The sequence below is a fragment of the Ranitomeya imitator genome, chromosome 1 (assembly GCF_032444005.1).
Source record: "Ranitomeya imitator isolate aRanImi1 chromosome 1, aRanImi1.pri, whole genome shotgun sequence".
NCBI classification, from domain to species: domain Eukaryota; kingdom Metazoa; phylum Chordata; class Amphibia; order Anura; family Dendrobatidae; genus Ranitomeya; species Ranitomeya imitator.
Window position 1 is genome coordinate 11,677,959 of NC_091282.1, and position 15,620 is coordinate 11,693,578.

Sequence of the window (15,620 nt, forward strand, 5' to 3'; positions counted from 1 at the left end):
CAGTGACGGGCACAGCATCGACGTAGAAATCCCGCGTCTCTGATTGGTCGAGGCCGCCAGGCCTCGACCAATCAGCAACAGGCACAGCGACGATGATGTCATAAAGGACGTAGAAATCCCACGTTTCTGATTCAGCGACGGGCACAGTATCGACGTTTCTCAGTTTGTCTCCCATAGTTGAGGTCTACCTATGATGTAAATTACAGACGCCTCTCATCTTTTTAAGTGGTGGAACTTGCACTATTGCTGACTGACTAAATACTTTTTTGCCCCACTGTATGTATTCTGAAGAATATTTCATTTGAAAACGATGTGTAATGACAGAGAATTTCTCTGTGTAAAATCGCAAACGGGTTTAAATAGGATTGTACTCACAATTACTTTTTTCCATCCTGACATCGGAACTTTTTTTTTCACACATATGGGTATGAGCCGTAAGGCTGTGTATTTATGCTGAAATCCTCTTACTCTACAACTGAAGCTAACACATACAGCTCCTCTCCGTCATATTTCCCACACACAGCTCCTCTCTGTTATATCTCGCTCAGTGGTTAGCACTGCAGCCTTGCAGCGCTGGAATCCTGGGTTCAAATCTCACCAAGGACAATATCTGCAAGGAGTTTGTATGTTCTCCCCGTGTTTGCGTGGATTTCCTCTGGGTTCTCCGGTTTCCTTCCACATTCCAAAGACATACTCATAGGGATTCTAGATTGTGAGCCCCATCAGGGATAGTGATGATAATGTGTGCAAACTGTAATGTGCTGCGGAATATTTTAGCGCCAAATAAAAATAAAGATTATTATATCTCTCCAACACACAGCTCCACTCCGTCGCATTCCCCCCCCCCCACAGCTCCTCTGTTCTATTCCCCCACACAGCTCCTCTCCATTATATTCCCCCACACAGCTCTTCTTCATATCCTCACACACACACAGCTCCTCTCCATCATGTTCCCCACGCACACAGCTCCTCTCCATCATATTCCCCCCCCCCCCCCCTCAGGTCGTCCCAATACCCCACACACAGCTCCTCTGTTAAATTTCTCCCACACACGCAGCTCCTCTGTCATATTTCCCACACACATAGCTCTTTTCTGTTATATTCCCCCTCCCACACAGCTCCTCTCCATCATATCCCCCCCACCAATATGTTCTATGAAACTCAGTGTTGGCAAAATGTTAGAAATTGTTCTGAGGTTCAGTGAGATATTAATTACATCTCATCAAAGGGGTGTACTCATTTATACTGAGCAATGTTTATTAAAATTTATAAAACACAGAACATAATTACAGTATCTTTCATGCATGTCTTCTCTCATGTTTTACAAGATATGATTTGTGTATGAAAGATTTTCCACATTCTGAACATGCTTCAATGCGTGACTTCTCTTGTGGCTCACAAGACTTGATTTTTTTGTAAAGCACATTCCACATCGTAAACATAAAAATGGTTTCTCCCCTGTGTTAATTCTTTGATGTCTAACAAGATGTGATCTATCTCTAAAACATTTCCCGCATTCTTAAGATGAATATGGAGTCTCTCTAGTATGAATGTTCTGATGGGTACTAAGACTCCCTTTAACTCTAAAGGACTTTCCACATTCTGAACATGAATATGGCTTCTCTCCTGTGTGAATTCTCTGATGTCTAATAAGATTCTCTTTATATGTGAAGAACTTTCCACATTCCGAACATGAAAATGGCTTTTCTCCTGTGTGAATTCTCTTATGTACAGCAACTTGCGATTTATATAAAAAACTTTCCCCACATTCTGAACATGAAAATGGCTTCTCTCCTGTGTGAGTTCTTTGATGCGTAATAAGAGCCGTTTTATACGTGAAGGTTTTCCCACATTCCGAACATGAAAATGGCTTTACTCCTGTGTGAATTCTCTGATGCGTAATAAGAGCCGTTTTATATGTGAAGGTCTTCCCACATTCCGAACATGAAAATGGATTTTGTCCTGTGTGAATTCTCTCATGCGCAGCAACTTGTGATTTATATAAAAAACATTTCCCACATTCTGAACATGAAAATGGCTTCTCTCCTGTGTGAATTCTCTGATGTGTAATAAGATCCCCTTTAGATGTGAAGGATTTCCCACATTCGGAACATGAAAATGGCTTTTCTCCTGTGTGAATTCTCTGATGTGTAATAAGATGCCCTTTCTCTGTGAAGGCCTTCCCACATACTGAACATGAAAATGGCTTTTCTCCTGTGTGAATTCTCTGATGTGAAATAAGACTCTCTTTGTATGTGAAGGCCTTCCCACATTCTGAACATGAAAATAACTTCTCTCCTGTGTGAATTTTCTGATGTGTAATAAGAAACTTTTTAGCTATGAAGAACTTCCCACACTCTGAACATGAATATGGCTTCTCTCCTGTGTGCATTATCTGATGTGTAATAAGACTCTCTTTATATGCGAAGGCCTTCCCACATTCTGAACATGAAAATGGCTTCTCTCCTGTGTGAATTCTCTGATGTTTAACAACACTCCATTTAGCTGTGAAGAACTTCCCACATACTGAACATGAAAATTTATTCTCTCCTGTGTGAATTCTCTGATGTTTAGTAAGACTACTTTTAGCTGAGAAGAACTTCCCACACTCTGAACATGAAAATGTTTTTTCTCCTGTGTGAATGCTCTCATGTCTAACAAATTGTGATTTAGTTCTAAAGCATTTCCCACATTCTGAACAGGAGTATGGCTTCTCTCCTTTGTGTTTTCCTTGTGTCAAAAAATCTGAGCTAGTAATTTGCTTGTCACACTGAAATCTTGTATCCACTTTGGCTCCTGGAATTGTGGTAACAATGTGAGATAGCTCAGGAGAGGATTCCTCATGATTAGGATGATTATTACAAAGTGAAGTGCTGTGAAGTCCAGGAGGTCCATGAAGGGTAATGAGGTTTTCTCCATTAGAGTGCTTCCTGATATCTTCTTTTTTACAATTTAGTGATAAACCGTTAATCCCACAAGGATTTCCTATAAGGAAGAAAAATAGATTGGATGTGAATTTCTTCTAAAAATCAAGAGATTTCTACATTTATTTTTTGGAGCTCACAATGAAGAACCTCTTCAGTGAAAGGACCGGTAATAAGGAGTATATGGACTTTTCAAAAGCTTTTGATACGGTGCCACACAAAAGGTTGATACATAAAATGAGAACAATGGGGATGGGGGAAAATATGTGTATGTGGGTTAAGAGCTAGCTCAGGGATAGGAAACAAAGGGTGGTTATTAATTATTAATGGAGCACACTGTTGTGAATTCTGTGGCTGAATTCACTCCTGTGGTCACAAGTGGTACTGCAGCTTCTGAGCTTCCTTCCTCAGGTGTTCTGGTGAGCTCGTTGGCTGCTTTGTTATTTAACTCAACCTGATTCTGTCTTCCTTGCTCCTTGTCAATGTTCCAGTGTTGGATCTGAGCTTCTGGATCTTTCCTGTGGCCTGCTGCCCTGCTTAGATAAGTGCTTTTTGCTTTTGTTGCTACTTTTTCTGTCCAGCTTGTCTTTTCGTTTTGCTGGAAGCTCTGAGACGCAAAGGGTGTACCGCCGTGCCGTTAGTTCGGCACGGTGGGTCTTTTTGCCCCCTTTGCGTGGTTTTTTGCTTTAGGGTTTTTTGTAGACTGCAAAGTTCTCTTTGCTATCCTCGCTCTTTCTAGAGTATCGGGCCTCACTTTGCTGAATCTATTTCATCCCTACGTTTGTCTTTTCATCTTGCTAACAGTCATTATATGTGGGGGGCTGCCTTTTCCTTTGGGGTATTTCTCTGAGGCAAGTCAGGCTTGTTTTTCTATCTTCAGGCTAGTCAGCTCCTCAGGCTGTGCCGAGTTGCATAGATAGTGTCAGGCGCAATCCACAGCTGCCTTTAGTTGTGTTTAGGATAGGTTCAGGTATTGCGGTCTACAGAGATTCCACGTCTCAGAGCTCGTTCTATTGTTTTTGGGTTATTGTCAGATCACTGTATGTGCTCTGATCGCTGGCACACTGTGTCACTGGATTGCCTACATAACAGTACAAGGAGCCAACCTAATGATTCTCAATAGAGGGAAAAAAGAAGTTCTGACATCATTTTTTTTTCTCAGCTCTGTGTTCAGTCTTTTTTTTCCCCTAGACATTTGGGTGTTTCAGGACACAGGTGTGGACATGGATATTCAGGGTCTGTGCTCTTCAATGGATAATCTCGTTACACATGTACAAAGGATTCAAGATACTATTGATCAGAAATCTATGTTAGAACCAAGAATTCCTATTCCTGATTTGTTTTTTGGTGATAGAACTAAGTTTCTTAATTTCAAAAATAATTGTAAGCTATTTCTGGCCTTGAAACCTCATTCTTCTGGTAATCCTATTCAACAGGTTTTGATTATTATTTCTTTTTTGCGCGGCGACCCTCAGGACTGGGCATTTTCTCTTGCGCCAGGAGACCCTGCATTGAGTAATGTCAATGCATTTTTCCTGGCGCTCGGATTACTTTACGATGAGCCTAATTCAGTGGATCAGGCTGAGAAAAATTTGCTGGCTTTGTGCCAGGGTCAGGATGATATAGAAGTATATTGTCAGAAATTTAGGAAGTGGTCAGTACTCACTCTGTGGAATGAATCTGCGCTGGCAGCTTTGTTCAGAAAGGGTCTCTCTGAGGCTCTTAAGGATGTCATGGTGGGTTTTCCTATGCCTGCTGGTTTGAATGAGTCTATGTCTTTGGCCATTCAGATCGGTCGACGCTTGCGCGAGCGTAAATCTGTGCACCATTTGGCGGTATTGTCTAAGATTAAACCTGAGCCTATGCAGTGCGATAGGACTATGACCAGAGTTGAACGGCAAGAACACAGACGTCTGAATGGTCTGTGTTTCTACTGTGGTGATTCCACTCATGCTATTTCTGATTGTCCTAAGCGCACTAAGTGGTTCGATAGGTCTGCCGTCATTGGTACTGTACAATCCAAATTCCTTCTGTCCATTACCTTGATATGCTCTATGTCTTCGTATTCTGTCATGGCATTTGTGGATTCAGGCGCTGCCCTGAATCTGATGGATTTGGATTATGCTAAACGTTGTGGGTTTTTCTTGGAGCCTTTGCGGTGTCCTATTCCGTTGAGAGGAATTGATGCTACACCTTTGGCCAAGAATAAACCTCAGTACTGGACCCAGCTGACCATGTGCATGGCTCCTGCACATCAGGAAGTTATTCGCTTTCTGGTGCTACATAATCTGCATGATGTGGTCATGTTGGAGTTGCCATGGCTGCAAACCCATAATCCAGTATTGGATTGGAACTCTATGTCGGTATCCAGCTGGGGTTGTCAGGGGGTACATGGTGATGTTCCATTTTTGTCTATTTCGTCATCCACTCCTTCTGAGGTCCCAGAGTTCTTGTCTGATTATCAGGATGTATTTGAAGAGCCCAAGTCCGATGCCCTACCTCCGCATAGGGATTGTGATTGTGCTATCAATTTGATTCCTGGTAGTAAATTCCCTAAAGGTCGATTATTTAATTTATCCGTGCCTGAACACGCCGCTATGCGCAGTTATGTGAAGGAATCCCTGGAGAAGGGACATATTCGCCCATCGTCATCACCACTGGGAGCAGGGTTCTTTTTTGTGGCCAAGAAGGATGGTTCGCTGAGACCGTGTATTGATTACCGCCTTCTTAATAAGATCACTGTGAAATTTCAGTATCCCTTGCCATTGTTATCTGACTTGTTTGCTCGGATTAAGGGGGCTAGTTGGTTCACTAAGATAGATCTTCGTGGTGCGTATAATCTGGTGAGAATCAGGCAAGGAGATGAATGGAAAACTGCATTGAATACGCCCGAGGGTCATTTTGAGTATCTAGTGATGCCGTTCGGACTTGCCAATGCTCCATCTGTGTTTCAGTCTTTTATGCATGACATCTTCCGTGAGTATCTGGATAAATTCCTGATTGTTTACTTGGATGACATTTTGATCTTCTCAGATGATTGGGAGTCTCATGTGAAGCAGGTCAGAATGGTTTTCCAGGTCCTGCGTGCTAATTCTTTGTTTGTGAAGGGATCAAAGTGTCTCTTCGGTGTGCAGATAGTTTCATTTTTGGGGTTCATCTTTTCCCCTTCTACTACCGAGATGGATCCGGTTAAGGTCCAAGCCATCCAGGATTGGACTCAGCCGACATCTCTGAAAAGTCTGCAAAAATTCCTGGGCTTTGCTAATTTTTATCGTCGCTTCATCTGTAATTTTGCTAGCATTGCCAAACCATTGACCGATTTGACCAAGAAGGGTGCTGATTTGGTTAATTGGTCTTCTGCTGCCGTGGAAGCTTTTCAGGAGTTGAAGCGTCGTTTTTGCTGTGCCCCTGTGTTGTGTCAACCAGATGTTTCTCTTCCGTTCCAGGTCGAGGTTGATGCTTCTGAGATTGGAGCAGGGGCGGTTTTGTCACAGAGAGGTTCTGGTTGCTCGGTGTTGAAGCCATGTGCTTTCTTTTCCAGAAAGTTTTCGGCTGCTGAGCGTAATTATGATGTGGGCAACCGAGAGTTGCTGGCCATGAAGTGGGCATTCGAGGAATGGCGTCATTGGCTTGAAGGAGCCAAGCATCGCGTGGTGGTATTGACTGATCATAAGAACTTGACTTATCTCGAGTCTGCCAAGCGCTTGAATCCTAGACAGGCCCGTTGGTCGTTATTTTTTGCCCGCTTCGATTTTGTGATTTCGTACCTTCCGGGCTCTAAAAATGTGAAGGCGGATGCTCTGTCTAGTTTTGTGCCCGACTCTCCGGGTTCGTCTGAGCCGGCGAGTATCCTCAAGGAAGGAGTCATTGTGTCTGCCATCTCCCCTGATTTGCGGCGAGTGTTGCAAAAATTTCAGGCGAATAAACCTGATCGTTGTCCGGCGGAGAAACTGTTCGTCCCTGATAGGTGGACTAATAAACTTATCTCTGAACTTCATTGTTCGGTGTTGGCTGGTCATCCTGGAATCTTTGGTACCAGAGAGTTAGTGGCTAGATCCTTCTGGTGGCCATCTCTGTCACGGGATGTACGTACTTTTGTGCAGTCCTGTGGGATTTGTGCTAGGGCTAAGCCCTGCTGTTCACGTGCCAGTGGGTTGCTTTTGCCCTTGCCGGTCCCAAAGAGGCCATGGACACATATTTCGATGGATTTCATTTCTGACCTTCCCGTTTCTCAAAAGATGTCAGTCATTTGGGTGGTCTGTGATCGCTTTTCTAAAATGGTCCATCTGGTGCCCTTGGCAAAAATTGCCTTCCTCCTCTGATTTGGTGCCTTTGTTCTTCCAGCATGTGGTTCGTTTGCATGGCATTCCTGAGAATATTGTTTCTGACAGAGGTTCCCAGTTTGTTTCGAGGTTTTGGCGGGCCTTTTGTGGTAGGATGGGCATTGACCTATCTTTTTCCTCGGCTTTCCATCCTCAGACTAATGGCCAGACCGAACGAACCAATCAGACCTTGGAAACATATCTGAGATGTTTTGTTTCTGCAGACCAGGATGATTGGGTGTCCTTTTTGCCGTTGGCTGAGTTCGCCCTTAATAATCGGGCCAGCTCGGCTACCTTGGTCTCTCCATTTTTCTGCAATTCTGGGTTCCATCCTCGTTTCTCTTCAGGGCAGGTTGAGTCTTCGGACTGTCCTGGTGTGGATTCTGTGGTGGACAGGTTGCAGCAGATCTGGACTCAGGTAGTGGACAATTTGACCTTGTCCCAGGAGAAGGCTCAACTTTTCGCTAATCGCAGACGCCGTGTGGGTCCCCGACTTCGTGTTGGGGATCTGATTTGGTTATCCTCTCGTCATATTCCTATGAAGGTTTCCTCTCCTAAATTTAAACCTCGTTTTATTGGTCCGTATAGGATTTCTGAGATTCTCAATCCTGTGTCTTTTCGTCTGACCCTCCCAGACTCCTTTTCCATACATAATGTATTCCATAGGTCGTTGTTGCGGAGATACGTGGCACCTATGGTTCCATCTGTTGAGCCTCCTGCCCCGGTTTTGGTGGAGGGGGAATTGGAGTATATTGTGGAGAAAATTTTGGATTCTCGTGTTTCTAGACGGAAACTCCAGTATCTGGGTAAATGGAAGGGTTATGCTCAGGAAGATAATTCCTGGGTTTTTGCCTCTGATGTCCATGCTCCAGATCTTGTTCGTGCCTTTCATGTGGCTCATCCTGGTCGGCCTGGGGGCTCTGGTGAGGGTTCGGTGACCCCTCCTCAAAGGGGGGGTACTGTTGTGAATTCTGTGGCTGAATTCACTCCTGTGGTCACAAGTGGTACTGCAGCTTCTGAGCTTCCTTCCTCAGGTGTTCTGGTGAGCTCGTTGGCTGCTTTGTTATTTAACTCCACCTGATTCTGTCTTCCTTGCTCCTTGTCAATGTTCCAGTGTTGGATCTGAGCTTCTGGATCTTTCCTGTGGCCTGCTGCCCTGCTTAGATAAGTGCTTTTTGCTTTTGTTGCTACTTTTTCTGTCCAGCTTGTCTTTTCGTTTTGCTGGAAGCTCTGAGACGCAAAGGGTGTACCGCCGTGCCGTTAGTTCGGCACGGTGGGTCTTTTTGCCCCCTTTGCGTGGTTTTTTGCTTTAGGGTTTTTTGTAGACTGCAAAGTTCTCTTTGCTATCCTCGCTCTTTCTAGAGTATCGGGCCTCACTTTGCTGAATCTATTTCATCCCTACGTTTGTCTTTTCATCTTGCTAACAGTCATTATATGTGGGGGGCTGCCTTTTCCTTTGGGGTATTTCTCTGAGGCAAGTCAGGCTTGTTTTTCTATCTTCAGGCTAGTCAGCTCCTCAGGCTGTGCCGAGTTGCATAGGTAGTGTCAGGCGCAATCCACAGCTGCCTTTAGTTGTGTTTAGGATAGGTTCAGGTATTGCGGTCTACAGAGATTCCACGTCTCAGAGCTCGTTCTATTGTTTTTGGGTTATTGTCAGATCACTGTATGTGCTCTGATCGCTGGCACACTGTGTCACTGGATTGCCTACATAACAGCACACTCGGACTAAGTCACAGTTAGCAGTGGGATACCACAGGAGTCAGTATTGGGCCCTCTTCTTTTTAACATATTTATTAATGACCTTGTAGGGGGCATACAGAGTAGAATTTCAATATTTGCAGATGACACTAAACTCTGCAGGGTAATCAATACAGAGGAGGATAATTTAATATTACAGGATGATTTATGTAAACTAGAAGCTTGGGATGATAAATGGCAAATGAGCTTTAATTGGGAAAAATATAAGGTCATGCACTTGGGCAGAAGAAATAAGATATTATTAATGATGTGCTTAATTGTAAAACTCTGGGCAAAACCGTCATTGAAAAATACCTGGATGTATGGGTGGATGACAAACTCACATTTAGTGGCCAGTGTCAGGCAGCTGCTGCAAAGGCAAATAAAATAATGGGATGCATTAAAAGAGGCATAGATGCTCATGAGGAGAACATAGTTTTACCTCTATACAAGTCACTAGTGTGACCACACTTAGAATACTGTGCACAGTTCTGGTCTCCGGTGTATAAGAAAGACATAGCTGAACTGCAGCGGGTGCAGAGAAGAGCGACCAAGGTTATTAGGGGACTGGGGGGTCTGCAATACCAAGATAGGTTATTACTCTTTGGGCTGTTTAGTTTCAGAAAACGAAGGCTAAGGGGTGATCTTATTTTAATGTATAAATATATGAGGGGAAAGTACAAAGACCTAATGATCTATTTACTCATAGACCTACGACCGAGACAAGGGGGCATCCTCTACGTCTGGAGGAAAGAAGGTTTAAGCATAATAACAGACGCGGATTCTTTAGTGTAAGAGCAGTGAGACTATGGAACTCTCTGCCGTATGATGTTGTAATGAGTGATTCATTACTAAAAAGTAAGAGGGGAATGGATACCTTTCTTGTAAAGCATAATGTTACAGGTTATACAGACCAAAAGTTTGGACACACCTCAAAGATTTTTCTGTATTTTCATGACTAAGAAAATTGTACATTTACACAGAAGGCATCAAAACTATGAATTAACACATGTGGAATTTTATACTTAACAAAAAAGTGTGATACAACTGAAATTCTAGGTTCTTTCAAGTAGCCACCTTTTGCTTTGATTAGTGCTTTGCACACTCTTGGCATTCTCTTGCTGAGCTTCAAGAGGTAGTCACCGGAAATGGTCTTTCAACAGTCTTGAAGGAGATCCCAGAGATGCTTACCATGAAGGCCTGCTGCACAAAGTCTCCTCTTAACAGTTGTGGTAGAGATGTGTCTGCTGCTAGAACTCTGTGTGGCATTGACCTGGTCTCTAATCTGAACTGCTGTTAACCTGCGATTTCTGAGGCTGGTGACTCGGATAAACTTATCCTCAGAAGCAGAGGTGACTCTTGGTCTTCCTTTCCTGGGGCGGTCCTCATATGAGCCAGTTTCTTTGTAGCGTTTGATGGTTTTTACAACTGCACTTGGGGACACTTTCAAAGTTTTCCCAATTTTTGGGACTGACTTACCTTCATTTCTTAAAGTAATGATGTCCACTCATTTTTCTTTACTTAGAATTTGTATTATGGCAAGAAAAAAGCAGCTAACAGTCTGTTCAGTAGGACTATCAGCTGTGTATCCACCACACTTCTGCACAACACAACTGATGGTCCCAAGCTCATTTATAAGGCAAGAAATCCCACTTATTAAACCTGACAGGGCACACCTGTGAAGTGAAAACCATTCCCGGAGACTACCTCTTGAAGCTCATCAAGAGAATGCCAAGAGTGTGCAAAGCAGTCATCAAAGCAAAATCTGGCTACTTTGAAGAACCTGGAATATAAGACATAATTGCAGTTGTTTCACACTTTTTTGTTAAGTATATAATTCCACATGTGTTAATTCATAGTTTTGATGCCTTCAGTGTGAATGTACAATTTTCATAGTCGTGAAAATACAGAAAAATCTTTAAATGAGAAGGTGTGTCCAAACTTTTGGTCTGTACTGTACATACTAGATTCCTTGATAGGGCATTGATCCAGGGAACTAGTCTGATTGCCGTATGTGGAGTCGGGAAGGAATTTTTTTTCCCCAATGTGGAGCTTGCTGTTTGCCGCATGGTTGTTTTTTTTGCCTTCCTCTGGATCAACATGTTAGGGCATGTTAGGTTAGGTGATGGGTTGAACTAGATTTACTTAAAGTCTCCATTTAACCTTAATAACTACGTTACTATGTAACTATAACATTATCACAATGACAGGTAAAGTGAGGAACACTTATAAACTGGTGACATTGGCACAATCGGGGGTGGCAGAGATTAGACAACAAATAGTTCTTAAAGGGACCCCGCCATCAGGATTTACCCCTCAATATACCACCAGTGCCATTTCACTCCCTCAAGCTTCCTATCGTGCCCTTAGTCTAGAAAAGTGTCCATGCAATTAAAAATGGAGTTTTAATATTTCAGTATCGTATGCAAATGAGAAAGACTAGTCCCAAAGGTGACCGTACATCCGTGAGTAGCCGAGCTCCAGCCACCGTAATCATGTCCTCAGTATGCCGAAGGGCACGATAGGAAACCTTAGAAGACTTCACTAGCCCTGAAGGAACATTAACTCCTTAGGACCAAGCCATGTTGTAAGTTACTTATGTTAATGACCGAGCCGCATCCTGACCAGTGTCACTTTATGTGATAACTCTGGAGCTTCCACACGTCCCACTGATTCCGAGATAGTTTTCTGTGACATATTGTACTTCATGTTTGTGGTAAATTGTGGTCGTCATTATTTGCGTTTATTTAGGAAAATATCAAAAATGTGACAAAAAAAAAATTAAGAGTATTTCAGAGTTTACAAATTTAAACCATATAGTTATATAACCAAAAATAGTTCATAAATAACATTTCCCACATGTCTACTTTACATTAGAATCATTTTTGAAACATTTTTTTTTGTTAGGAAGTTATAAGGGTTAAAAGTTTATGAGCAATTTCTCTTTTTTTCCAACACAATTTACAAAACCTTATTAATTTAGGGACCACCTCACATTTGAAGTGACTTTGAGGGGCCTATGTGACAGAAAATACCAAAAAAGTGACACCATTCGAAAACCTACACCCCTCAAGGTGCTCAAAACCACATTCAAGAGGTTTATTACCCTTCCGGTTCTTCACAGGAATTAATGAAATGTAGAAGGAAAAAAAACATTTTAATTTTTCCACCACAAAAAAATGTTGCTTTAGCTCCAAACTATTAATTTTCACAAAAGTAAAAGCAGAAAATGCGCCATAAAATTTGTTCTACAATTCCTCTTAAGGACGCCGATACCCCATATGTGGGGGGAAACTACTGTATGGGCGCTGTTATGTTTGCTAATGACAGGTGTTATGAAGGCAATCCAGAAATACAGTGTGCTTAGCGATCCGAGCGCACACAGTGATCTGACAAATACCCAAAAATACAAGAACGAGCTCTGAGACGTGGAAACTCTGTAGACTGCACACCTGATCCTATCCTAAACACAACTAAAAGCGGCTGTGGATTGCGCCTAACAACTACCTAGGCAACTCGGCACAGCCTAAGAAACTAGCTAGCCTGAAGATAGAAAAATAGGCCTGACTTGCCCCAGAGAAATTCCCCAAAGGAAAAGGCAGCCCCCCACATATAATGACTGTGAGTAAGATGAAAAGACAAAACGTAGAGATGAAATAGATTCAGCAAAGTGGGGCCCGATATTCTAGGACAGAGCGAGGATAGTAAAGCGAACTTTGCAGTCTACAAAAAACCCTAAAGCAAAACCACGCAAAGGGGGCAAAAAAAACCCACCGTGCCGAACTAACGGCACGGCGGTACACCCTTTGCGTCTCAGAGCTTCCAGCAAAACAAAAGACAAGCTGGACAGAAAAAAAAGCAACAAAAAAGCAAAAAGCACTTAGCTATACAGAGCAGCAGGTCACAGGAACAATCAGGAGAAGCTCAGATCCAACACTGAAACATTGACAAGGAGCAAGGATAGCAGCATCAGGCGGAGTTAAGTAATGAAGCAGTTAGCGAGCTCACCAGAACACCTGAGGGAGGAAGCTCAGAAGCTGCAGTACCACTTGTGACCACAGGAGTGAATTCAGCCACAGAATTCACAACAGTACCCCCCCCTTGAGGAGGGGTCACCGAACCCTCACCAGAGCCCCCAGGCCGACCAGGATGAGCCGCATTAAAGGCACGAACAAGATCCGAAGCATGAACATCAGAGGCAAAAACCCAGGAATTATCTTCCTGAGCATAACCCTTCCATTTAACCAGATACTGGAGTTTCCGTCTAGAAACACGAGAATCCAAAATCTTCTCCACAATATACTCCAATTCCCCCTCCACCAAAACCGGGGCAGGAGGCTCAACAGATGGAACCATAGGTGCCACGTATCTCCGCAACAACGACCTATGGAATACATTATGTATGGAAAAGGAGTCTGGGAGGGTCAAACGAAAAGACACAGGATTGAGAACCTCAGAAATCCTATACGGACCAATAAAACGAGGTTTAAATTTAGGAGAGGAAACCTTCATAGGAATATGACGAGAAGATAACCAAACCAGATCCCCAACACGAAGTCGGGGACCCACACGGCGTCTGCGATTAGCGAAAAGTTGAGCTTTCTCCTGGGACAAGATCAAATTGTCCACTACCTGAGTCCAGATCTGCTGCAACCTATCCACCACAGAATCCACACCAGGACAGTCCGAAGACTCAACCTGTCCTGAAGAGAAACGAGGATGGAACCCAGAATTGCAAAAAAATGGAGAAACCAAGGTAGCCGAGCTGGCCCGATTATTAAGGGCGAACTCAGCCAACGGCAAAAAGGATACCCAATCATCCTGGTCAGCGGAAACAAAAGATCTCAGATATGTTTCCAAGGTCTGATTGGTTCGTTCGGTCTGGCCATTAGTCTGAGGATGGAAAGCCGAGGAAAAGGATAGGTCAATGCCCATCCTACCACAAAAGGCTCGCCAGAACCTTGAAACAAACTGGGAACCTCTGTCAGAAACAATATTCTCAGGAATGCCATGCAACCGAACCACATGCTGAAAGAACAAAGGTACCAAATCAGAGGAGGAAGGCAATTTAGCCAAGGGCACCAGATGGACCATTTTAGAAAAGCGATCACAGACCACCCAAATGACTGACATCTTTTGAGAAACGGGAAGGTCAGAAATGAAATCCATCGAAATATGTGTCCAAGGCCTCTTTGGGACCGGCAAGGGCAAAAGCAACCCACTGGCACGAGAACAGCAGGGCTTAGCCCTAGCACAAATCCCACAGGACTGCACAAAAGTACGTACATCCCGTGACAGAGATGGCCACCAGAAGGATCTAGCCACTAACTCTCTGGTACCAAAGATTCCAGGATGACCAGCCAACACCGAACAATGAAGTTCAGAGATAAGTTTATTAGTCCACCTATCAGGGACGAACAGTTTCTCTGCTGGACAACGATCAGGTTTATTCGCCTGAAATTTTTGCAGCACCCGCCGCAAATCAGGGGAGATGGCAGACACAATGACTCCTTCCTTGAGGATACCCGCTGGCTCAGATAAACCCGGAGAGTCGGGCACAAAACTCCTAGACAGAGCATCCGCCTTCACATTTTTAGAGCCCGGAAGGTACGAAATCACAAAGTCGAAGCGGGCAAAAAATAACGACCAACGGGCCTGTCTAGGATTCAAGCGCTTGGCAGACTCGAGATAAGTCAAGTTCTTATGATCAGTCAATACCACCACGCGATGCTTAGCTCCTTCAAGCCAATGACGCCACTCCTCGAATGCCCACTTCATGGCCAGCAACTCTCGATTGCCCACATCATAATTACGCTCAGCGGGCGAAAACTTCCTGGAAAAGAAAGCACATGGTTTCATCACTGAGCAATCAGAACCTCTCTGTGACAAAACCGCCCCTGCTCCAATCTCAGAAGCATCAACCTCGACCTGGAACGGAAGAGAAACATCTGGCTGACACAACACAGGGGCAGAACAAAAACGACGCTTCAACTCCTGAAAAGCTTCCACAGCAGCAGAAGACCAATTAACCAAATCAGCACCCTTCTTGGTCAAATCGGTCAATGGTTTGGCAATGCTAGAAAAATTACAGATGAAGCGACGATAAAAATTAGCAAAGCCCAGGAACTTTTGCAGACTTTTCAGAGATGTCGGCTGAATCCAATCCTGGATGGCTTGGACCTTAACTGGATCCATCTCGATAGTAGAAGGGGTAAAGATGAACCCCAAAAATGAAACTTTCTGCACACCGAAGAGACACTTTGATCCCTTCACAAACAAAGAGTTAGCACGCAGGACCTGAAAAACCATTCTGACCTGCTTCACATGAGACTCCCAATCATCTGAGAAGATCAAAATGTCATCCAAGTAAACAATCAGGAATTTATCCAGATACTCACGGAAGATGTCATGCATTAAAGACTGAAACACAGATGGAGCATTGGCAAGTCCGAACGGCATCACTAGATACTCAAAATGACCCTCGGGCGTATTCAATGCAGTTTTTCATTCATCTCCTTGCCTGATTCTCACCAGATTATACGCACCACGAAGATCTATCTTAGTGAACCAACTAGCCCCCTTAATCCGAGCAAACAAGTCAGATAACAATGGCAAGGGATACTGAAATTTAACAGTG

At 43.7% G+C, this 15,620-nt stretch overlaps 2 protein-coding genes across 3 annotated transcripts in view; both read right to left on the reverse strand.

The window, feature by feature from the left end:
* The window catches only part of LOC138657437 (zinc finger protein ZFP2-like), a 492,419-nt gene that overhangs the window by 80,512 nt on the left and 396,287 nt on the right, over positions 1-15,620 (reverse strand). The window lies entirely within an intron of this gene.
* LOC138657429 (zinc finger protein 484-like) overlaps positions 1,234-15,620 on the reverse strand; it is a 40,939-nt gene continuing 26,552 nt past the window's right edge. For both annotated transcript variants that reach the window (XM_069745215.1, XM_069745216.1), the window contains exon 9: positions 1,234-2,985. In XM_069745215.1, the coding sequence (XP_069601316.1) occupies positions 1,520-2,985 (1,466 nt within the window). In that variant the 3' untranslated portion in view covers positions 1,234-1,519. The remainder of the gene's footprint in view (positions 2,986-15,620) is intronic.